The sequence below is a fragment of the Tupaia chinensis genome, unplaced genomic scaffold (genome assembly GCF_000334495.1).
Source record: "Tupaia chinensis unplaced genomic scaffold, TupChi_1.0 Scaffold000359_1, whole genome shotgun sequence".
Lineage (NCBI taxonomy): Eukaryota > Metazoa > Chordata > Mammalia > Scandentia > Tupaiidae > Tupaia > Tupaia belangeri.
The window spans coordinates 2,378,132-2,401,100 of NW_006159855.1; the positions used below are offsets into that span (position 1 = coordinate 2,378,132).

The 22,969-nt window shown below is 47.4% G+C and overlaps 1 protein-coding gene across 1 annotated transcript; it reads left to right on the forward strand.

Moving 5' to 3' along the window:
* The first annotated feature begins 2,112 nt into the window (after window positions 1-2,112).
* On the forward strand, window positions 2,113-16,554 carry ZSCAN2 (zinc finger and SCAN domain containing 2). Its single transcript, XM_006152840.3, is given in 3 exon segments — window positions 2,113-2,622; window positions 13,844-14,393; window positions 14,395-16,554. Coding segments are annotated over 3 exon segments (1,824 nt in total). The 5' UTR covers window positions 2,113-2,216; the 3' UTR covers window positions 15,263-16,554.
* Window positions 16,555-22,969: the final 6,415 nt, after the last annotated feature.

A 22,969-nucleotide genomic window follows, 5' to 3' on the forward strand; every position in this document is an offset into this window, starting at 1 on the left:
TGGTGCAGGCGGCCTGCAGCCTTGCTGGGGGAGGGGCGTCGGGGGCGCTGTCCGGTCCCGGGGGGCGGGCGGCTGGGATGTGCACGCCCAGCTGCGCTCAGCGCACAGCCCCGGACTCTGCTACCCTGCGGAGACCTCCTAGCAGACCCAGCCGGGAGGTACAGGGTTTGGACCGGAGGGGACCTTTGATGACATCCCGTGTAGCCTCCTCCTTTTACAAACTGGGAAACAGAGGTTCAGAGGGGGCGTGTCTTGCCCCAAATCACACAGCGAATGAGATGACTAGGGACAGTTTTCCCCGAGCTCCCAATTAAGAGTTCTGTTACAACCGCGTTTTTTTTTTTTTTTTTTTTTTTTTTTTTTTTTTATTTGGGTAAACACATGTTGAAAGCTTCGGTTTTGCCATTAGTTTTTGTTGCATTTGTTTTAGCTTTTCCTCTCTTTTGGGCGTGGGGTGGGTCTCGTTATCTAAGTCTTGATGATATAATGATTTTTTTAAAAATACCTTTTCATTGCTTTTATAACATTTATTTCAAATTATTTGTAATTCCACTGCTGTGAATATTTTGTAGACTGTCCAGGGGTTTTTTCCTCCATGTGTGCGTGTTTTGGATTTTAAGGGGAATTGGTGTCTTGCTGTTTTATTTTTCTGCCTTGCTAGCTTCGTTTTTATTTTCATATCATAAAGATACCACTAATGACTGGTAATCTCAGTATAACTGTAAAGATATTTAAAAATACAGATTGCAGTCTTATATTTAACATATATAGCTCTTGGGCATCCTTGCCAAATCGAGAGAGAATGTTTCCAACACCCCAGAAGGCTCCTTTGAACTCGTTCCCAGTTAGTACCTCTAAAGGTAACATAATTTTTAAAATTTGCTTTAGGGTTGGGCCCAGCAGATGGCTCAATAGTTACATCTCTGGATTCCCACATAGTCGACCTCATTTAGGGTCTTGGAGACTTAAAACTCGTGCCAGGAGGATGTGTGTACCCAAAATCCCAAGAGGAAAATGGAGAAGGAACTGCAGCCTGGCTATCCCCCTGGGAGGTGATTTCTTGCTTTCTGTCTCTGTCTCTCTGGTAAGTGCACATGCCCTATAGCAAAAATCTCTCTCAGAAAAAAATTTTTTTTGCCATAGGGCACATATACTCACCAGAAAGGGAGAGGGAAAGGGAGAAAACACCCTGGAGGGCGCATAGCCATGCTACAGTCCCTTCCCCTCCACTGTTCTCTTGGGATTTGGGGGATGCACACATACGCTCTCAGCATGCTTTTTAAACTACTGGGTATGGGACTCAAACTGGAGTTGGCCATGTGGGATCCAGCTGCCTTGACTACTACACCACCTGCTGCTCCATTCTTTTCTATTATTATTATATTTGCCATAGGATGTGTGGAAAGAGACCGTGAGAGGGAAAGTGAGAAATGATCTCCCTAGGGGCATAGCCATGCTGCAGTCCCTACTTCTCCATGGTTCTCTTGGGATTTGGGGCATGCATGCATACACACCTGGCATTATTTTCAAGCTGCTGGTGAGGCAGTAGACAGGGACCCTACGAATATAGTTAGGGTATAGGACCAAAATGGAATCACAAAATAGTTCCCCAGTTTCCAGTATCACTGGGTCCGAGACTTGAACCATGGTCGGCCATGTGGGAGTCCAGTGTCTTAGCCACCTGGCCATCTATTCTATTATTTATCAATCCTCTGGATTTTTTTCCTAAATAATTATTTATTAAATTTTATTTATTCATTCATTTATTTTTAATTTGACAGAGACAGAGAGAGAGAGAGAGAGAGAGAGAGGAAATGAGAAAGTAAGCCATCAGGTCTGGGACTCGAACCATGGTCAGCCATATGGGAGTGTCCAGTGCCTTTAACCACCATGCCACCTGCTGGTCCCCCTGTGCTTGTGATTCTTAACCTCTCCTGTCCCACAGAGGAGTGTTTTCAGGAATAAGCTGTTTTTCCTAGAAGGGGAACAGGAAACGTCTCTTGCTTTGCTGATACGAGGATCACTCTGTGGTCTGATCTAGGCTGCTATGAGTTGGATCACTTTAGGACAGGATGCTTATTGATTCTGGTTCTCTCTTCTCTCGGCAGGACTACTTGTTGAGATTTGAGGAAGGAGGTGTCTTCTCAGAAGGCCTGGCTGGAGAAGACTGAGGTTCAAGGCCTGAAGCCTGAGCTATTGCCCTGGGAACGTGGGTGATGGCTGCAGAGGTGCCGGGAGTAGCCACTCCCCTGAGCCCCATGGTCCAGATGCCGCAGGAGGAGGACGAGCAGGAGGAGGAGGTCACCACTATGATCCTGGAGGATGACTCCTGGGTACAGGAAGCTGTACTGCAGGAGGACGGCCCTGAGTCAGAGCTCTTTCCCCAGAGTGCTGGCAAAGGCAGCTCCCAGGAGGAGGCGGTGGCTGGAGGACCACAGGGTGCACTCGGCCGCCTCCGGGAGCTTTGTCGGCGCTGGCTGAGGCCGGAGGTGCACACCAAGGAGCAGATGCTGACTGTACTGCCGAAGGAAATTCAGGCCTGGTTGCAAGAGCACCGGCCTGAAAGCAGCGAGGAGGCAGTGGCCCTGGTGGAAGATCTGACCCAGACTCTGCGAGACAGTGGTGAGAGCCAGTGGGGACAGGGTGGGAGCACCCTTCTGAGGTAGAAGAGTGTGATGTTCGCACAGGAGGAAAAGGCGATGTCCAAGACGAAGTCAGGGAAGGTGCCCTCCCTCGCTCTGTCTGCAGGTGGTCAACCCGTTCGTCACCCATTTAATGGGTCAGTCACTGTGTGATGGTGGCTCCAGAAGGGGCTTAAAGGACTCTTCTTGGATCTGCATTTGCATAGTAAGCCCAGTTTTTTTTTTTTTAAGAATTATTTTTATTTAACTTTATTTATTTTAATTTGACCAGAGAGGGACACAGTGAGAGAGAGAGAGAAAGTGAGAAAGCAAGTCGCCAGGTCATGGACTCGAAAGGGCCATCAGCCATGTGGGAGTCCTGTGCCCTTAACCACCATACCACCCGCGGGAGTCCTGTGCCCTTAACCACCACACCACCCGCTGGCTCCAGTAAACCCAGTTGTTAATTATGTGTTTATTTGAAGAGGTCAGGAAACTGATGGAGGTTGGGAGGGAAGGGATGAAGACCCCTATGAATTACCCCTTAACACCAGCACTGAAATAAATACCCAAACAATTCCAGCAATTAGAAAAAACAAATAGACCCCTATGAATTACCCCTTAACACCAGCACTTAAATAAATATCCAAACAGTTCCAGCAATTAGAAAAAACAAATAATCTGATTTTTTTGAAAATGATTAGTTCTATGAAACAAAGATAAATGACAAATAAACCAGATAATACAGGGGCCTTCTGTAGAAAAATCATCCTTGGGCTCTTAAAAGTAATTCTAGGGCCAGCTGGTAATGTGGTGGTTAAGGCGGCTGGGTCCCACATGGCCGACTCTGTAGTTTGAATCCTGGGCCTAGTGGCTTGAAAAGCATGTTGGCCATGTGTGTGTACATGCCCCAGATCCTAAAAGGAAGGCGAGCTGGAGGAAAAGGGATTACAGTGTAACCATTCCCCATGAAGGGTCCATTTTTACTGCCATCCCCGCCACACAAATGTAAGTGTCCTCTAGCAAATGAAAAAAAAAAAAAAAAAATCCAAACTTGAGGTCTTTGCCAGGACTCAAACTGCAGTTGACCATGTGGGAGTCCAGTGATAATAACTATTAAGGCATCTGCTGGTCCCCCAATCACATAAACTTTGTCACCTTTTACTGTATTTGTCTCCTGTGTTGCTAATAAGTTCTGGGATCTCAACATACTGCTTAGCTATTCTCTATTCTACTCACTTAACGATCAAATATTTGCTTCAGATCTCTCTGTGTCACTGAGAGTATTTCAGGATCAATAGGGTACCTTTGTGCTGACGGGAACTGCAGAAACTCTCTTCCAGAGAAAGGAGTGTGGAGTGGAGCAGTCAGGTCGGAAAGGCTTCATGGAGGATGTGAAACCTGAGCGGGGGGAGCAGGATAGAGTAGAATTCGGAGAGCACAGCACAGGGAGGAGGATGTGGCAGCTGGGAGCTTTGCTAAGAAAAGGCTCAGAAGTGGGTACCACTGTGGTTTATTCGATCAGGTGACAGTGAGCAGGGCCTGCTGACTAGAGAGGCAAGTGTGTTTTTAGGAAGTGGTAGAAGCAGAGCTGGAGGAGAGGTAGGTGGAGGCTTGGACTGAATGTCATTGGCTGAGCAGGTTCTTGACTGAGGGCCCACGGGGCATGGGAGGAAGCCGAGTTTGACCACGGGATGTGGATTTGATTAGAGTAGAGACCGGCTAGAGGCAGGAGAGCAGCCAGGAAGCTGCCTGGTCATCAGGCATGGAGACAGTGGGAAGAGGAGCTTGGACATGCATGAGAAAGAGCTAGCACTGGCAATGTCCAATCAGAGAAACTTTTTTTCTCCTTTGAGATTTTTGCTGTAGGGTGCATGTGCTCACTCAAGTGACGGAGAGAGAGCGAGCGAGTGAGAGTGAGTGAGAAATCACCCCCTGGGGGGATGGCCACGCCGCAATCCCTTCTCCTCCATTCTCCTCTCGGGATTTTGGGCACATATGCACATGTACCCAGTGCGTTTTAAACCACCAGGTCCAGGACTCGAACTGCAGTTGACCATGTGGGAGTCCAGCGATAATAACCATTAAGCCATCTGCTGGTTCCCTAATCACACAAACTTTGTCACCTTGGGAGGTATGTAGGATGGTTGCCAGAGATGTGAAATGACTCTCTTCAGCACACAGGGACTTTGAGGTGGAACCAAGGCTTGATCTTAGGCACCTGAGGACATGCCCATGTTCTCTAGCATTTCATCACATGTGTGATGCTAACTGACGGTTCCTAGTCGGGTGCAGGAAAGAGGGGATGCAGAAGAGAATTAAGACAAAGTAACTCAGGGGCATCTAGTCTGGAGGGTTTAGAAGACGGCGAAGGGAAGGGTAGTGCAGGAAAGGACGGGGGGTTTGAAGCTGAGGCTGTGACAGCTTACAGGGACTGGGATGTCTGAATAATACTGTCCAGTGGACAAAGAGGCTAACTTTTTTTTTTGAGTTTTTATTTTTGCTACAGGGTACATGTGCTCACCAGGGAAAGAGAGAGACAAGACAGAGACAGAGGGAGGGAAAGTGATCAATCACCCCTTGGGGGGTGATGACACCACAATCCCTGCTCTGTTCTTCTCCTGGGATCTTAGGCACGCGCACACACACACCTAGCATGATTTTTCAAGCCACCGGGTCTGGGACTCAAACTGTAGTTAGCCATGTGGGAGTCCAGTGATGTAACCACTATACCATCTGCTGGCCCTGAAAGGGGCTGACATTGAGGGTCTATGTGTGCCCACCCTGCCTTAGGCACCTTACATGTACGTATCACTAAGAATCCTGTGGGGTAGGTGGGGTTGTATTGTTATAGAATGAAGTTCGACAAGGTCCTGTAGCTGTTAAGTGGTGAAGCCAGGATTCAAACTTAGATTTGTTTCCTTCCACATGTGTCCAGTGTGTTTTTCTTTTTTTATGAGAGGTTTTTGCTATAGGGCGTGTGTGCTCATCAGAAAGACAGAGAAAGAGAGACAGAAAGTCAGAAATCACTCCCTAGGGGGCATGGCCACACCTCAATCCTTCTCCTCCACTCTCCTCTATGGATTTTGGGCACGTATGCATACATGCCTGGCGTCAGTTAAGCCGCCGGGTCCAGGACTCAAACTGCGGTCCACTATGGGAGTCCAGAGATGTACACCATCTGCTGATCTTGCGCCCGGTGTGTTTTTCAAGCCACTGGGTCTAGGACTCAAACATACAGTTCTCCATGTGGGATCTCGCGCTTTAACAACCATGTCACTTGCTTGCTCCTCACCTGGATTCTTGAGCCACAGCCTCTAAACTGAACCTGCTTTCGGCCCCTTCCCCCCTCACAGTTCCCTTGTACCAGGATGACCCAGGAATTCTGCTGCTTCAGCGTCTTCATGGGTCTTCCAGGGTCTGCTAAATCTAGCATGGCTTCCTGTCCTGCTTGGAATCTATGGGCACTTTGGCCTGGCCCAGGCCTCCCCTACAGCCTGGTCCCTCCCTGGATCCGTGTGGCAGCCCTGGCTCAGCCAAGACCAGATCTTGCTGTTTCTTGCCCACAGTGCTTTCCAGTATTCCCTTTGACTCCTGAATTTTTGACTTGGAAAGGCCATCCCTGTGTGATAAAAATCCTGGTCATCCTAGGAGACCTCTCCATAAATCTGGCCTTCATTCTAGTCCCTCTTCCCTGTCCCCAGTTGTACCCAATGGAAGCATATCTAACCACCTCTCCAGAGGTTTGGGTTCTCCTTCTCTTTTGACTTTTTAATCAATCTGTCTTGTCTTCTATTTATATGAGTACTTTCTTATTTTTACTAGGAACCTGTAAAATACCAGCAAGCAAGAAACTTATAAAATTTATCTTTATTTAATTTGACCAGAGAGGGGACAGAGTAAGACAGAGAAAGAAAGAAAGAAGGAAAGAGAGAGAGAAAGTGAGAAAGCAAGCCACCAGGTCCAGGACTTGAACCGTGGTCGGCCATGTGGGAGTCCAGTGCCCCTAATCACTATGCCACCTGCTGGCCGCTTTGTTTTTATTTTTCCTCTCGCTCTTCCTTCCCTCTTTCTCTCTCTCCCTAGCTTCTCTTTCCTTCTCCCCACCCTCTTGCCCTCCCTTGAAATCATTTGTCAAATGTCTTACATATCATGTCTCACACATGTGTCAAGAAGTCATTCATCGGGACCAGCAGTTAGCGTCATGGCTATGTCGCTGGACTCCCACATAGTCGACCGCGGTTTGAGTCCCGGACCCGGTGGCTTAAAACTCACGCCGGGGGTGTGTGCGTGCGTGCCCAAGATCCCGAGAAGAGAACGGAGGAGAAGGGATTGCGGCGTGGCCATCCCCCCTGGGGGGTGATTTCTCGCTTTCTGTCTCTCTGTCTCTCTCTGTCTGGTGAGTGCATGCGCCCTATAGCAAAAACCTCTCCCCCCCAAAAAAGAAGTCATTCATCAAATTGTATGGCTCAATTTTAGTTCAGAAAATATAATCACTACAGAAGTGGGACAGCTTGTCCCCGAATTGCTGTCTAACTGCCATGCCCAGGTTCACCAGCTCCGTGTGTCAGGTAAGCATACCTCCACAAGTCTCCTTTAGGGTTCTGCAGACCACGAGCTCAGGCTACAGCAGCAGCCCTCACATAACCCCAGGCCAGTGTGGTTGTACCTTTGGGGTGAGAGAGAAATGGTCCTCCTCCTTTTTTTTTTTTTTTTTTTTTAAGTTTGTTAAAAGGCTTGTGTACTCTAGAGAGAGAGACAGAGGGAAGGAGAGAGAAAGAGGGGAAGTGAGAAATCAGCCTGCTGTGAGGATGCCTATGGCACAATCCATTCTCCTCTTGGGATCTTGGGCATGCACGCACATGTGCCCAGTGTGATCTGTAAGTCACCAGGTCCGGGACTCTAGGGGCATAGTCAGCCATGTGCGATCCAGTGCCTTCACCACCATACTACTTGCTGGCTCTGGGTCAAATCTCAACGTTAACTTTTGTACACTTGTACCTTAGTTTCATGTTTTGCTCATTTTAATTGTTATTCTTTGGACTTCCAAGTATTACAGATGAGGCAATCAACAAACATATCCTATATCCTAATTCTACTCAAACCCAGTTTTGGTCAGAATGTCATTTCTACACTTCTGTATAACATTTACAAACTCCGGGGCTGGCAGATGGCCTGGTGGTTAAGGGTGCTAGACTCATATATGGCTGACCCTGGTTCGAGTCTCGGACCTGGCTACTTGCTTTCTCATTCTCTCTCTCTCTCACACTCTGACTCTCTCTAGTCAAATTTAAATAAATTAATTAAATAATTCTTTTTAAAAAATTTACAAACTCTGTAACTGCTCTAATCACCATTGTAGTTTCAGTCTTCATCTTTTAAGATTTTTAAAATTTTACTTAATTTTGTTTATTCATTCATTTTGATTTGACCATAGAGAGACAGAGAAAGTGAGAAAGCAAGCCACCCGGTCCAGAACTTGAATCATGGTTGGCCATGTGGAAATTTCTAGCACCTTAATCCTGGTCATGGTTGGCCATGTGGAAGTGTCCACCATCTGCTGGTCCCCACTCTTTATCTTAGAGTTCAATTTATTTGGTGTTCATCCCAACTTTTTTTTTTTTTTTTTTTTTTCAATTTTGCTAGAGGGCACGTGTGCTTGCAGAGAGAGAAGCAAGAAAGCACCCTCCATAGGGAATGGTCATACCACAATCCCTTCTCTTCCCTCTTCCTCCACCCAAGAGTCTGGGCACACATGCATATGCACCTAGTTTCTCAAGCCTTTGGGACTGGGACTTGAACTATGCCATCATCCATGTAGGATCCAGCTGCCTTAACTACCACACTACAGATTAGCCCCATCCCCGCTCCTTTGGCTGTAGAATTGCCTTTACCGCTTATTTGTACCTGAAGTTCATCTCCTAATAGTTTCCTCAAGAAGGGCTCGTAGGAGCCATATTCCATGAATTTGTGTATGTTCCAAGCTGCTGGTCTGTAGATTTTACACTTGAAGGGCTGTCCTGTTGAATGTGAAATTTTAGGCGTGCATTTTCTTTTCTTGTATATCTTATAGTTGTTGCTTTGGTGACTGAAGACACTGTAGAGAAATCTTGAAAGCAGTTGATTTTCTTCTCTTTTACAAGTGGCTTATCTTTTGGCTCACTGTCCATAGTCTCACGGTTAGCCACCTTGGGTTAGTTTTCCTGGGCACCTTTCAAGCCTTATGTTTTATAAATTATATCTTTTATAAATTATATTCTAATCTTTTGTTTAGTTTTCTTTTCTGAGAACTCCCATGGTATGTTTATTTATCGACTCTCTACTGTTTCTGTCATTCTCTCTAATCCTATTTTTTTAAAGATTATTTTATTTAACTTTTATTTATCCATTTGTGTATTTATTTTGTTGTGACCCAGAGAGGAATAGAGTGAGAGAGAGAAAATGAGAAAGCAAGCCGCCAGGTCCAGGACTTGAACTGTGGTCAGCCACGTGGGGGTCCAGCTCCCTTAACCACTATGCCAGCTGCTGGCCCCTCCTCTTTAATCCTCTTAACCTCTTTGTTTCTACCTCATTTCATTGCTTTTCTCATTTTGCTCTTTTCCCCTTTTCACACATTCCCACAAGCCCAGTTTTCTTTGTGCTTCTTCCTGTTTTGTCTTCATTCTCTGGGTGGCTTTCCGCTTCTTTCCAAATTCTGCCAGCGTACACCTCATCCCTCCCTGCTGTCACTGCCTCTTCCTCAAGCTTGACCCTAGAGGTCTGCCCTCTCGGGGGCAGTGGCTCCGTGGACGTATTTTTATGGGTAGAAGATGGTCGCTTTTCTCAGTAATAACCACCCGCCAGATTAACGTGTGCAAGTCAAAGGCCCTCTCCTCTGCTTTACAGAGACAGCCTCCTGCGTCTGTGGCTCACCTGTGGGACTCTAGTTGTAGCCTCACTTCCTTTGCTTCTCTGAACCAAAGAAGCCAGCCCTGCTCACCCCAGTTCCCAACGCACTGTTGCACTGGAGGGTGAGTCCCAAATCTTCAGGAAGTGACTTTCCTCCTGAGTTTTTCGAGATCTGCTCCTGAGCTCCTCCCTCCCCACTACAGTCCACGCTTGTTCTTGCTTCCTTCCTCATGGCTCCGGCCCAGTCTCTGATGTGTTGAAAAGCCCTGACATGCATTTCGCTGTCTGTGAGTTATATCTCCCTTCTGATTTCACTGAAAACGAAGTGTGGGCAATTCCTTCTTTTCCCTGTTGCTTCTGAGCTCACACCAGGGTTTACCAGGTCTGATGTTAAAGCAGCAAAAAATCTTACTAGCTAATGTCATCTACTCAGAAGAGAATACTTACTAAGGTCATCAAAAAAATTGTTTTTGATCATGTTAGCTTGCTGAGAGTTGGCCAGGATGTTGGCCAAGAGGTCCTTACAGAAGAGATATGATAGCAGAGCTGTGTGCCTGAAACTTGCAAAAAAGAAAAAAGAAAAAAAAAGAAGAAAAACAAAAACAAAAAGAAAAAAGAAAAAAAAAAGAAGAAAAACAAAAAACCCCCCAAAAAACCTGTCTTACAGGAAGGTGAGGAAGCACAGAACCCCTGGCCCTGGCCAAGTTGTAGTATGCGTTGTGCCCTCATGCTTAAATCCACGTTCTGCAGATCTGGGGTGTGGAGCTGGAGGGTAATTACATGAACCTACAGATTACCAGCAGCATATATGTTAGGGTAAGCATTAAATGCAACTACATGTCTATTTACAAGTTTAAATGGGATCTTAAGTTGACTAAAGGCATGCATGAATCCCAGGTCCTGCTTGGGAAAGGCATGTCAAATTTTATCAAGCCTACATGTAGAAATTTTCACGAACTTATAGAAGCTACACGTTGCTGAACTGAGCATCTAACCTTGAACAGTTGATTAGCTTTGATAATGGAAATATCACTTGGTCTTGATGTAATTATTTTAGTAGTAATCTTCTTTTCTGCTTTCTTAGGAGGTCTGATGTTAATCAGGCTGTCATCCTCAACAATAAAATTATTAATCTATTTCTGTACAGTCTACAGAGTTCCAGCAAAGGATCGGAAACACTTTATAGAAATATAGCCCAAGGGGGGCTGGCAGGTGGCATGCTGGTTAAGGGCACTAGATTCCCCATGGCTGACTGTGGTTTGAGTCCCAGGCCTGGGGCTTGCTTTCTCACTTTCCCTCTCTCTCTTGCTCTGTCCCTCTCTGGTCAATTTAAAATAAATACATAAATACATAAATAAATAAATTTAAAATAAAATAATTCTTTTTTGGTGGGGGGGGAGGGAGAGATCTTTGCCATAGGGTGCGTGCGCTTGCCAGACAGACAGAGAGAGACATAGAGACAGAAAGCGAGAAATCACCCCCCAGGGGGGATGGTCACGTCACAATCCCTTTTCCTCCATTCTCCTCTCGGGATCCTGGGCATGCACGCACATGCGCCTGGCGTGAGTTTTAAGCCACCGGGTCTGGGACTCGAACCGCGGTCGACTATGTGGGAGTCCAGAGACATAGCCATTACGCCAACTGCTGGTTCCCAATAAAATAATTCTTTAAAAAATATACGTAACATACTCCAAGGAAATTGTAATAAAAAAGAAAATAATGGGAGGAAAAAAAGTGAAATAAAGTACACAAAATGTACTCTGCAAAAACCTCCTGTATTCTTGCTCTGAACTTTTGGCACCAGCGTGGCAGGGCAGAGAGAGTGCCAGCGTCAGGGACAAGAAGCAGACACACAGCAGTTGCTCAGAAGAGCAGCTCTTTTCAGTATTGAGGTCAAAAGAGAAATTCTCTCCTCAGGCTCATCAAGAGGACACTGTATGATATAAACAATGTTGTCAACAACTTCCTGGCAACATGACTGTTCCTGGCAGTCATTAATTTCTAATGACACTTCTTAGGGTGGACATCACTGTTGGCCAAGTCCATTAATAATAGGCTGTCGTCAGTGAACACAGCTCTGCCAGGGGCCCGAACAGGGCTGATCCAGGCTTGTGGCTCTCTCTGCTCATCTGGCTTCATCCTAGGGTAGAGTTTAGAGTCTATCATCCAAGAAATATTCTTCTCCTCTGCCATAGTGATGTCTCTCTTTCTCTTTCTTTCTTCCCTTTTTTTTTTTTTCCCAGAATTATTTAACATACATTTATTTATTTAAATTTGACCAGAGAGGGACCGAGTGAGACAGAGAGAGGGAAGGTGAGAAAGCAAGCCTTGAGGTCTGGGACTCGAACCACAGTCGGCCATATGGGAGTCTAGCACCCTTAACCACCATGCCGCCTGCTGGTCCCCTGCTCTAGTGATTTCTTTCTCTCAAACGTTTGCTAAGTACTGGGCAGTCAGGGGTTTGATAAGCTCCTGAAGATAGATATATTATCAACTAGAGGTCTGTCTACAGGCTCCTCTTACAGACATATTTGTGGTGCCTTTTTTTTTTTTTTTTTTAATTGCAGAAGGCATGTGTGCTTACCAGAGACAATGAGAGGAAAAGGGAAAAAAAAATGCTCCCTAATGAGGTGTGGTCACACTTTAACCGCTTCAGCTTCGTTTCTTCATTCCATCAGGATTTGGGGCATGCACACACATGCACCTGGCATGCTTTACAAGCTGCTGGCATTATGATTCAGACTGGTTGGCTATGTGAAATCCAACTCCTTCAACCACTGTGCTCTGGAGCTGGTCTCTTGAAGCTCTTTTAACTGCCTACATACTTATTTCCAGTCATTTGTACAGACACTTAAGGTCCTTGTTACAGAAGCTTTGTCATCTCTCGCCTGTGTCTTATGTAAATGCCTAGTAATAAGGTTATAAACACCAGACACGTTGTAGTGCAAGAGATGACTCCTTTTGAAAGGAGACTGAGCTTTAGGGGAATTGCTGTGGTACCCATTCATTCATCGAATTGAATCTCATTCCTCCTAAGTATCAGGCACCATGATGAGTATTGGGGTTGTTGTGTACTCTGATGCGTTCCTTTTATTAGATGTTCAAATTCCTATCTGATCTAATTTCCCAGTGGAGAAACAGGTAGAGACCAAGGTACCCAAATTGTTAAGACCCTGAAGTTCTGAGCCATTGCCACAAAGATATTGGAGTCTGGGGAACTGAATACTCAGTTACAAGGAAGTAAGTCCAGTTCTTAAAAAGTTTCAAAGATTCATGGGACCAGCTGTTAGTATAATGGCTGTGTTGCTGGACTCCCATGTAGTCGACCACGATTTGCATCCTGGACCCAGTGGCTTAAAACTCACGCTGGGCACATGTGCGTGTGTGCCCAAGATCCCGAGAGAATGGAGGAGAAGGGACTGCGGCATGGCCATCCTTCCTGAGGGGTGATTTCTCGCTTTCTGTCTCTCTCTCTCTGTCTGTCTGGTGAGCGCACGTGCCCTATGGCAAAAACCTCCCCCCCACAAAAAAAAAAGTTTCAAAGATTTTCAAGGCTCTTTATATTTGCTAGATGTTTAATGTAAATATTTTCTTTGGGTCCAGCAGGTGGTTTGGTGGTTAAGGCTCTGAACTCCTAATACTCCAACTATGGTTCAAGCCTCAGATCTGGTGGCTCACTTCCTTCCTCCCTCCCTCCCTCCTTCTCTCTCTCTCTGGTGAGCGCACATGCCCTATAGCAAATTTTTTAAAAAGTTAATAAGTAAAATTAAATAAATAATCTTTTTTTTAAAATGAATCTTCTTTAAGCCGGCAGGTGGTATGGTAGTTAAGACACTGGATTCCCACATGGCCTACTGTGGTTCAAGCCCCAGACCTAGTGACTTGAAAAACATGCTGGACATGTGTGCATGTGTGTCTGAAATCCCAGGAGAAGAATGGAGGATAAAAGATTGCAGTATGGCCAACCTGGGGGTGGGGGATGTGGTCACACTTTCCCTCTTTCTTTTATTTAAACATATTTATGTAATTTTATTTGTTCTTAATATTTAATTTGATGAGAGAAGGAGAGGGAGGGAGAGAGGGAGAGAGAGAAAAAGTGAGAGAGCAGCCACCATGTCCAAGACTTGAACTGTGGTTGGCCATGTGCGAGTCCAGCACCCCAACCACCATGCCACCTGCCAGCCCTGCTCCCCCTCATCTTATCTCTTTTGGGTGAGTGCATGTGCCCCATGGCAAAACAAAACAAAAAACAAAAGCAAAACTTCTCTGAGTTTTCTTTTCTCATCATAACAGGGAATTGAGTAGACCTTGTATGTTTGTCTTCATTGTTTCAGATTTTGAGATCCAGAGTGAAAATGGGGAGAACTCTAATCATGACATGTGTGAGGACACAGGATCACATGAGATATTCTCAGAAATGCCTGAAGGAAAAAGCAGCCGACTCTCTGATGGGGAGAGTGACTGCGAGAGGGACTGTGGCTCTAGGGGGCCTCCGGACAAGGCTCCCAGTGAGAAGGGGATGCCCTCCCAGGGCAGGGAGGCTGGCCAGCTCATAGGCCTCCAGGGCACCTACCTGGGTGAGAAGCCCTACGAATGTCCCCAGTGTGGGAAAACCTTCAGCCGGAAATCCCACCTGATCACACACGAGCGGACCCACACAGGGGAGAAATACTACAAGTGTGACGAGTGTGGAAAAAGCTTCAGCGACGGTTCAAATTTCAGTAGACACCAAACTACACACACCGGAGAGAAGCCCTATAAATGCAGGGATTGTGGGAAGAGCTTTAGCCGGAGTGCCAACCTCATCACCCACCAGAGGATCCACACGGGAGAGAAACCCTTTCAGTGCTCCGAGTGTGGCAAGAGTTTCAGCCGGAGATACATGCACCCACACGGGGGAGAAGCCATACTCGTGTCCCGAGTGTGGCAAGAGCTTTGGCAACAGGTCCAGCCTCAACACGCATCAGGGAATACATACTGGGGAGAAGCCCTATGAATGTAAAGAGTGCGGCGAAAGCTTTAGCTACAACTCCAACCTGATCAGACACCAGCGGATCCACACGGGAGAGAAACCCTACAAATGTACGGACTGTGGGCAGAGGTTCAGCCAGAGCTCAGCCCTCATTACCCACCGCAGGACTCACACGGGTGAAAAGCCCTATCAGTGCAGCGAGTGTGGGAAGAGCTTCAGCCGCAGCTCCAACCTGGCCACGCACCGGAGGACCCACATGGTGGAGAAGCCCTACAAGTGTGGGGTGTGTGGGAAGAGCTTCAGCCAGAGCTCCAGCCTGATCGCACACCAGGGCATCCACACGGGGGAGAAGCCCTACGAGTGCCTGACGTGTGGAGAGAGCTTCAGCTGGAGCTCCAACCTCATCAAGCACCAGCGGATCCACACAGGGGAGAAACCCTACAAGTGCGGGGAATGTGGCAAGAGCTTCAGCCAGCGCTCGCAGCTCGTGGTGCACCAGCGGACCCACACGGGCGAGAAGCCCTACAAATGCCTCATGTGCGGCAAGAGCTTCAGCCGGGGCTCCATCCTGGTCATGCACCAAAGAGCCCACCTGGGGGACAAGCCCTACCGGTGTCCTGAGTGTGGAAAGGGCTTTAGCTGGAATTCGGTTCTCATCATACACCAGCGAATCCACACAGGGGAGAAGCCCTACAAATGTCCCGAGTGTGGCAAAGGCTTCAGCAACAGCTCGAACTTCATTACACACCAGAGAACTCACATGAAAGAGAAACTCTACTGAAGTGGCAGAGAGGGATGGCGAGGGGACAGGCCCAGGAGAGGGCATGCTGCACTGCCCCAAGGAGTGATGTCCCTTAAGAGAGCCATTCTTCCTACATGCTCCTTGGGGGTCTGCCAGAATCTCACGCATGGTCACACTCACTTCTAGGACACTGTTATCTTTGTGATCGGAGCCAAGCCCATGCAGATTCACAACAGAGCATAGGAGTGGAAGGTCTGGAAAGTTCGTCTTTCTCTGTTGCATTTCATGGCTTGATCGGCCCCCTTTCCTGATTCCTCTGTGCCTCACTTCCCTCTGTGGTAAAGTGGGGGACTGTTTCTCCATGTGGGTGGAAGACCGTGTGGTCTACAGTGCAGGCTGAGTGCCCAGAGAAATGCTGGAAATCGATTCATGTGGTTCTGCTGCCACTTTGTTAGGCTCAGGTGCCTTTACCCCACGTGGCGAGCCTAGGGCTCCTGCCTGCCTGAGAATCTGCTCTTCCTGGCTTTAGTAGGCTGGGCTTTTGCTTCAGGTCAAGATGGAGAGGCGTCTCAGCATTCTGAGGCATCTGCATGAAGGGAAAGCCCCTTTTCTGTTTCCCAAAGTGTCGGGAGCGCAGACACATGAGGAAGTACGGCCTGAACCAGGGTCCCAGTGGCCTTTCCACTGACAGTCAGACAGGGTCTGCCAGGGAAGGGGTAAGCTGAGGTGTGTGCTGGCTTCCGTCCCTGCTTACTGCTGCCTGCCGAGGGGAGTGCCCGCGTTCTTGTGGAACTTCGCATTTGGAGTGTGAAGTCTGAGATGCCCGTCGGCCTGCCCTGGGTAGGAGGATGGTGGGTGGCAGTTTGTATTTCATCAAGCTCTGTCATTCCTCCCTCAGATACGGAACCCTGAGCGCATTTATAAGTTAGAATACCCGCATTAACTTCCTTGTTCTTGGTTTTTTTTTTGTTTTTTTTTTTTAACATATACAGACCTGGGATTCTTCAGGTACTTTCATATCTAAGTACATTATTTTTAAGGAAGCATTGATTCTAAGGACAGTATCATCTGTCCCCTGGAGAGATCTGGGCTTGAATCAGGAGTCTATCCAACAGCTGTCACCCTTGACCTTAGGGTGCTCCTGCAGCTGGGAACAGTGAAGATGGGCAGGGCAGCAGATGAAGGGTTAAGACAAAAGAGGAGAGTAGATAGGATGTTTCTGGGAAATATAAAACTGCCTTCTCCTACACAAGGGGCCTGCACTCAGAATGGGCCTTGTGTCTTATAGGATGGATACTCAATATTGCCTAATAAAGTAGAGCCCCATTCTTTTCCTGAGTCTGCCTTTAATGTGTGTTAAAAAAGCCTGAACCTTATTGTTAGTAAACTGACCTTCCCACCCCACAAACCTGACCTCACCTGAAAGTGGTCCAAGGCCTTCAGGAAGTAAAAGTGAGTTTCTTCAAAGGGTATGCCTTTGGGTGAACCCCAACCTGTGTGTTTGGTCAGTGCATGTGCCTTTCCACTGCCCTTTGAGAACCTTCATCCAGTCCATGAACCTAGGCTTGGAGCAGCAGCTCTGGCTAGAAGCTGACTGTCCTGAGGAGGTCACTGGGACTCATCTCTATCTGGAATCAACTCAATTAGACACATGGAGGAAGCTGTAGGCAGTTGCAGTTGTTAAACCAAACCAAGTAGGCTGTGAAGTCCTTATCATTAATTCTCTAAATATATATATATATATATAATTTTATTTAACTTGATTTATTTTTAATTTGACCAGAAAGGGACAGAGTGCAAGAAAGACAGAGACAGAAAGTAAGAAAGCAAGCCACCAGATCATGGACTTGAACCATGGTCGGTCATGTGGAAGTCCAGTGCCCTTAACCACCTGCTGGCCTCCCCATCATTAATTCTGTTTCTTCACTTATTTGGCAAACATTCATTGAGAGCTACTTATCATCACTATGCCAGGAACCAGGGAGAGAGACAGTGAACATGAAGTCCTGTCATCCTGGAAGATACAGAAGAGATAGGATGGTGGGACCAGCAGTTGGCATAATGGCTATGTCCCTGGACTCCCATGTAGTTGACCGCGATTCAAGTCCTGGACCCGGTGACTTAAACTCATGCCGAACGCATGTGCATACGTGTCCAAGATCCTGAGAGGAGAATGGAGGAGAAGAGATTGTGGCATGGCCATGCCTCCTTGGGGTGGGGGGGTGACTTCCCGCTTTCTCCCTCTCTGTCTCTCTCTGTCTTTCTGGCAAGCACATGCGCCCTATAGGAAAAACCTCTCAAAAAAAAAAAAAAAAAAAAAAGAAAAGGAGAGAGAGGATGGTTTCCCAGCTGACATTAAGTTCTAGAATTTGACTGTTAAAAGAATGTTGAGGGGTTAAATGAAGGATCTCTGGCTTCAGACTCGCCCCCTAGGTACTTTTTCTCTCAATTAACTTTCCTTTTTCTCTTGGGGAAAAAAAATGTTGAAGAAAATATTGGATCTTAAGTATGAATTTTAAAGAAGAGCTGATAGTAAGAGTTTGGTTATTGTTTTTTGCCAGAGGGCATGTGCACTCACCAGGGGGTGGCAGAAGGAGAAAGTACACCCCCCCCCCATGGGGCATGGTTATACTGCAGTCCCTTCCTCTCCGTTTCCCCATGCTATGGAGATTTGGGGCATGTACCTGGAGTGTTTTTCAGCTGCGGGAGCCAGGATTCAAACTGTGATTGGCTATGTGGGATCCGCCTCCCTTAACCACTAGACTATGGAGCTGGCCCCTTACTCTTACTCTTTAATCCAATATATCCATACAGCTATATCTGAGACAATTCCCACATCTTTTTTTTAAAAATTTAATTGTATTTATTATTACTATTATTTTTTTATCTTTTTTTTTTTTTTGAGAGGTTTTCGCTATAGGGCGCGTGCGCTCGCCAGACAGACAGAGAGCGACAGAGAGACAGAAAGCAAGAAATCACCCCCCAGGGGAGATGGCCACGCCGCAATCCCTTCTCCTCCAGTCTCCTCTCGGGATCTTGGGCACGCACGCACACACGTCCGGTGTGAGTTCTAAGCCACCGGGTCCAGGACACGAACCGCGGTCGACTACGTGGGAGTCCAGCGACATAGCCATTATGCTAACTGCTGTTTCCCATTTACTATTTTATTTATTATTTTTTTTGGAGAGGTTTTTGCTATAGGGCACGTGCGCTCGCCAGACAGACAGAGAGAGACAGAGAGACAGAAAGCAAGAAATCACTCCCCAGGGGGGATGGCCACGCCGCAGTCCCTTCCATTTACTATTATTTTTTAACTTGATATAGTCATCAGAAAGAGAGAGAGAGAAAGTGAGAAAGCAAGTTGCCAGGTCCAGGACTTGAACAATGGTTGGCCACATGGGAGTCTAGTGCTCCAACCATCACACCACCTGCTGGCCCGTAGTTCCCCTTGTTTTAAACTTTGTATTGGAATATAGGAAACAGATTAGTGCATAAAAGACAGATAATTGCTCACTGAATATTTTTTCTTTTTTTTTTAAGAGATGTTTTTGCTATAGGGTGCATGTGCTCACTGGAGAGACAGAGGCAGACAGAGATATAGAAAGTGAGAAATCACCCCCGGGGTGGGGGGGATGGCCATGCCACAATCCCTTCTCTTCCATTCTCCTCTTGGGATCTTGGATACACATGTGCCTAGTGTGAAGTTTAAGCCACCAGGTCCAGGACTTGAACTGCACCTTCTGGTCCCATTATTATTTACTTTTTATTAAAATTTTTGCCTGAGGGTATGTGTACTCTCCCAAAAGAGACAGAGAGAAAGGGAAGGTGCGAACACAACCCCCAGGGGATGGTCATGCTATAATCCTGTCTTCATTTCTCCTTTTGAGATTTTGGGAACACATGCATGTGCAACTGGTATGTTTCTCAAGCCACTGGGTCCAGGACTCATACCATGTGGTCAGCCATGTGGGATTCAGCTATGCCACACCTAACTCTCCACTACATCATTATATATTTTTAGTTTGTTATAGGACGTGTGCACTCGCTGGAAAGAAAGTGAGAAATCAACTCCCAGGAGGATGGCTAAGCTGCAATCCCTTCTCCATTCTCTCAGGATTTGGGGTGTACATGCACATGTGCCTGGAGTGTTTTTCAAGCAGCCAAGTCTAGGATCAAACTGCTCAGTTGGCTATGTAACATCCAGCTGCCTTATCCATCATCCGCCTGTCTGGCCCCCTCCACTGTATATCAAAACCATGAGAAATACTTAATAGGAATGAACGGCTAAAACAATGAAATCATGATAAAAGTGATGTATTAACTACAACTTTTAGTTTTCTCCTATAAGCATCAGGACTGTCCATAGCTGTGACTGGTCCTTCTTCATACGTGACCAGCAGTCGTCCTTCCTGGCTCCTTGCTCCTGATGGGGTCCTGTCTCATAACCAGGGAGGTTAGTGGGAGCCCAGTGTTTTGGGCCTGCTACAACCATTATCTCTCACAGATGGCCCTGGAGACGTTTTAAAAATTATTATTCATTTGGAGATTCCTTTTTTTTTAGAGGTTTTTGCTATAGGGTGCATGCACTAGCTCACCAGAGAGACAGAGAGCTCTCAGAAATCAGCCCTCTGGGGGAGAGGGGGATGGCTATGCTGCAATCCCTTTTCCTCCATTCTCTTCTTGGGATCTTGAGCATGCATGCACATGCACCTGGCATGAGTTTCAAGTTTCTGGGTGTGGGATTTAAACCACGGTTGACCATGTGGGAGTCCAGTGATGTAACCATTATACCATCTACTGGTCCCAAGGCCCTGGAGATTTTTAAATGGAGGGCCTTCTAACTTCCCTGTCCTGCTGTGTTATTTCAAATCTTTCGATAAAATGTAAATCTCCTTTTTTCACCCTCTTGATAAAATAGCCCAAGGCCACTGAGGAAGTGAAAGTAGAACTGGATGGGGGAAGATGAGATTTTAAAACAAAAGTTCAGCCTGGTGTAAAGGCAGGGCCTGTGGCTAATTCCCTTTGGCTTTCACAGCTTGTTGGTGCATCTGGGGAGAGACTGGCTCCAGGACCCAGTTGGCCCTGGATACCTCCCTCCCACTTACTCTTCCCATTGTCCCAAATCTGAGCCTTTTCCATCCGTTCATAGCCAGAGACGGGTGGGAGAACTGCTCCTGGAGGAAGAGAGTCTCTGCCTTAGTCCCGCAGAGCTCACGGGCTGTGTAGGATGAGGACGGCAGAGCCTCTCTGGAGACTGGAGGGTGGGAACTCAAAGCCCACTCCTGAGCTGGGCCTCGGCCCCACAGCTGGTCCCTGAGACAGCTCTGGAACCGCTGGCTGGTCCAAGGACGGTCTGGAAATTAGCTGTGTGTGCAAGCCAAGCGTGCTGGCCCGAGTTTCCACTTCGGCCCTAAGATCTCCAGGGCCCAGCCAGGCGACTGCCTCTCTGGAGAGCCCTCCTGTCACGCCGACCTTTCTTTGCTTCCCCACAGGCTGTCCCTTCCTAGGGGGGAATCACAGCTTCCCTGCTTGCCACGAATTTGGGTCCTTTCATCTGTTAAATATGGAGTGAGACCTACTATACAGAACCAGAGGATTCCAGGGTTCTTTTTCAGAACTAAAGCAAACCGTATATGTCAAGTAGGGGCTATATAAAGTGGCTTTCTTCGCCCTTCCCTCTTCCCCAGAGGCTGTACCTGCCACAGTTCTTACCAATCCTTTAGTCTGAACGCACCCAGTACTTGTAGCACTTCACAGGAGTTCTTTTGGGTTGTTCATGGTTAATTTCCAGACAGTGCACCCTCCACTGGATGGTAATCCTTAAGAAGGAGGAGTGTTTTATTTTTCCTACCCTCACAGCTCACTCCCACTCAGCCCAGTACTCAGTCCAAAGGGCATACTGGACATTTGGTTGCTGAAAATAAGCAATCCCTTCTCATCTGTTCTCCCCCTTCGGATTTTTGACATATATACACACAAGTGCCTAGCCTGATTTTCAAGCCACAGGTCCAGGAGCTGAACTGCTCAGCTATCCATGTGGAATCCCACTGCCTTAATCTCCGCGCCACCTACTGGCCCGAGCAGCACTTTTTGGTCGCAGAAAATCTGACTTGAGGTCCTAGCTCCATACTAACACAGACCTCTGGCCCTCACCTTCTCGTTTTTTGCTTTTGTACAACAGAGTTCAACAGGACTTAATGCGGAAAAACAATGAAAACGCTTTGTAAAGAGCCCTGTCTCAAGGGATCCACCCTCTGCGAGATGGGAACCACTGTCCGGTTCTGGTCTAATAGCGGTTGAGACTCTCAATTTAGCAAGTGTGAAAATCCCACCCGCAGACAATTCGGCACCCCGACGTCCTCACACTTTATTGGCTTATTTGGCTGTCAGTCTGCGGGCAGAGGCCTTTGGGAAATGTAGTTCTGGAGCTCGGGTTTCCGCTTCCGGTGCCTGACACGACAAGCCAGGGCTTGGGGTCTGGGCTCTCGGTTTGAGGGTCGTGTGAGGACATTGCGTGGCCACGGAAAGGGTGCCGCGGTTCTCACTCTGGCCTGGGTCGTCCCCGCTCACTATGTGAACTCCTCGTGCTGGCGGTGCCCTCCTAGCAGCATTCTGGGCGGGAGGTAACAGCCCTGGCCTTGTAGCCATCCAGGTATCCCTGTCCTCAAGGCCCGCTTGTGTCCCATAAACTTCAGAGACGGTCGCCCGTAGAGCAGAGTAGCCCTCCAGCATAAGTCAGGCTCTGCAGGCCAGTCACCCAGACCAGGTCCAAGGGCTGTGTCACTGTCCATTTCCTGCTATAATCCAGCTCTGTGACCTTGGGCAAGTCCCGGAGCTCTCTGAGCCAGCACTTCCAGCTCTCTGACTGCTGAAGCCAGAGTATCTCTTAACCTTCCTTCCAACTCCGGCACCCTGTGAATTTGTGTTTTTATTATCCTTGCTCTTAAACTTGTCACCTTAACTATGGTAAATATCCTTGTCTGAGAGAGTTAGGATGCTGGGGTTGAGGAGTCCTAAACGGAGCGTCCATGGCTGCGAACCTAGCCAGAGGCCAGAGCAGTTCAGTGGCTGGAGCATTTGAGTCCCTGGGGCTCAGCTCCAGCTCCATCCAGTGCTGCTCTCCAAGGTGCTGTTACCTTGTGTGCATCTCTTCGCCACACACTCCATAGTCCTGGAGACCAGAGGCTTGAGAAAGTAGGCAGCTTAATGTCCCAGATATAATGGCCAGCTCACCCTCATTCTTCAGTATGGACAGTTGCCATTTTCACAGCCTTGAGCAGATTGTTATGCAAACACAGTTTCAAGTTCCTCTACTTTCCAGCCTGATCACCAGCCCTTGACCCCCTTATCAAATGTGTAGAGCTGCTTCTGCAGTGACAGAGAGCCCGACTCTGCTAGCATCAGGGCATGGAGGAGTGTGGGAGGACAGGAAGGCACTCTTCTTCACCTCAGTCCTGCTGTGCTAACTCAAGCTCCCTTTGTCATGTGTGTCTCTGGCTCTAGAACATGAAGAGAAGTTTCACTTAGAGACTCCTAATTGAAGATGGCTTCCCAATGAGGCGATGGAAGAAGTTTGAGCTTCAAAGTGCAGTTGCAAGGTTTTCCTCTGGGCTGAACGATGGCTGTAGCTGTGGATCAACAAATCCAGGCTCCTCAAGCACAAAAAAAAGTTTCAAACAGTATACCTAGAAGATGAGTCCCACTGGGAGCAGGACATTGCCCTTCATGTGACTGCTGATCCTGAGA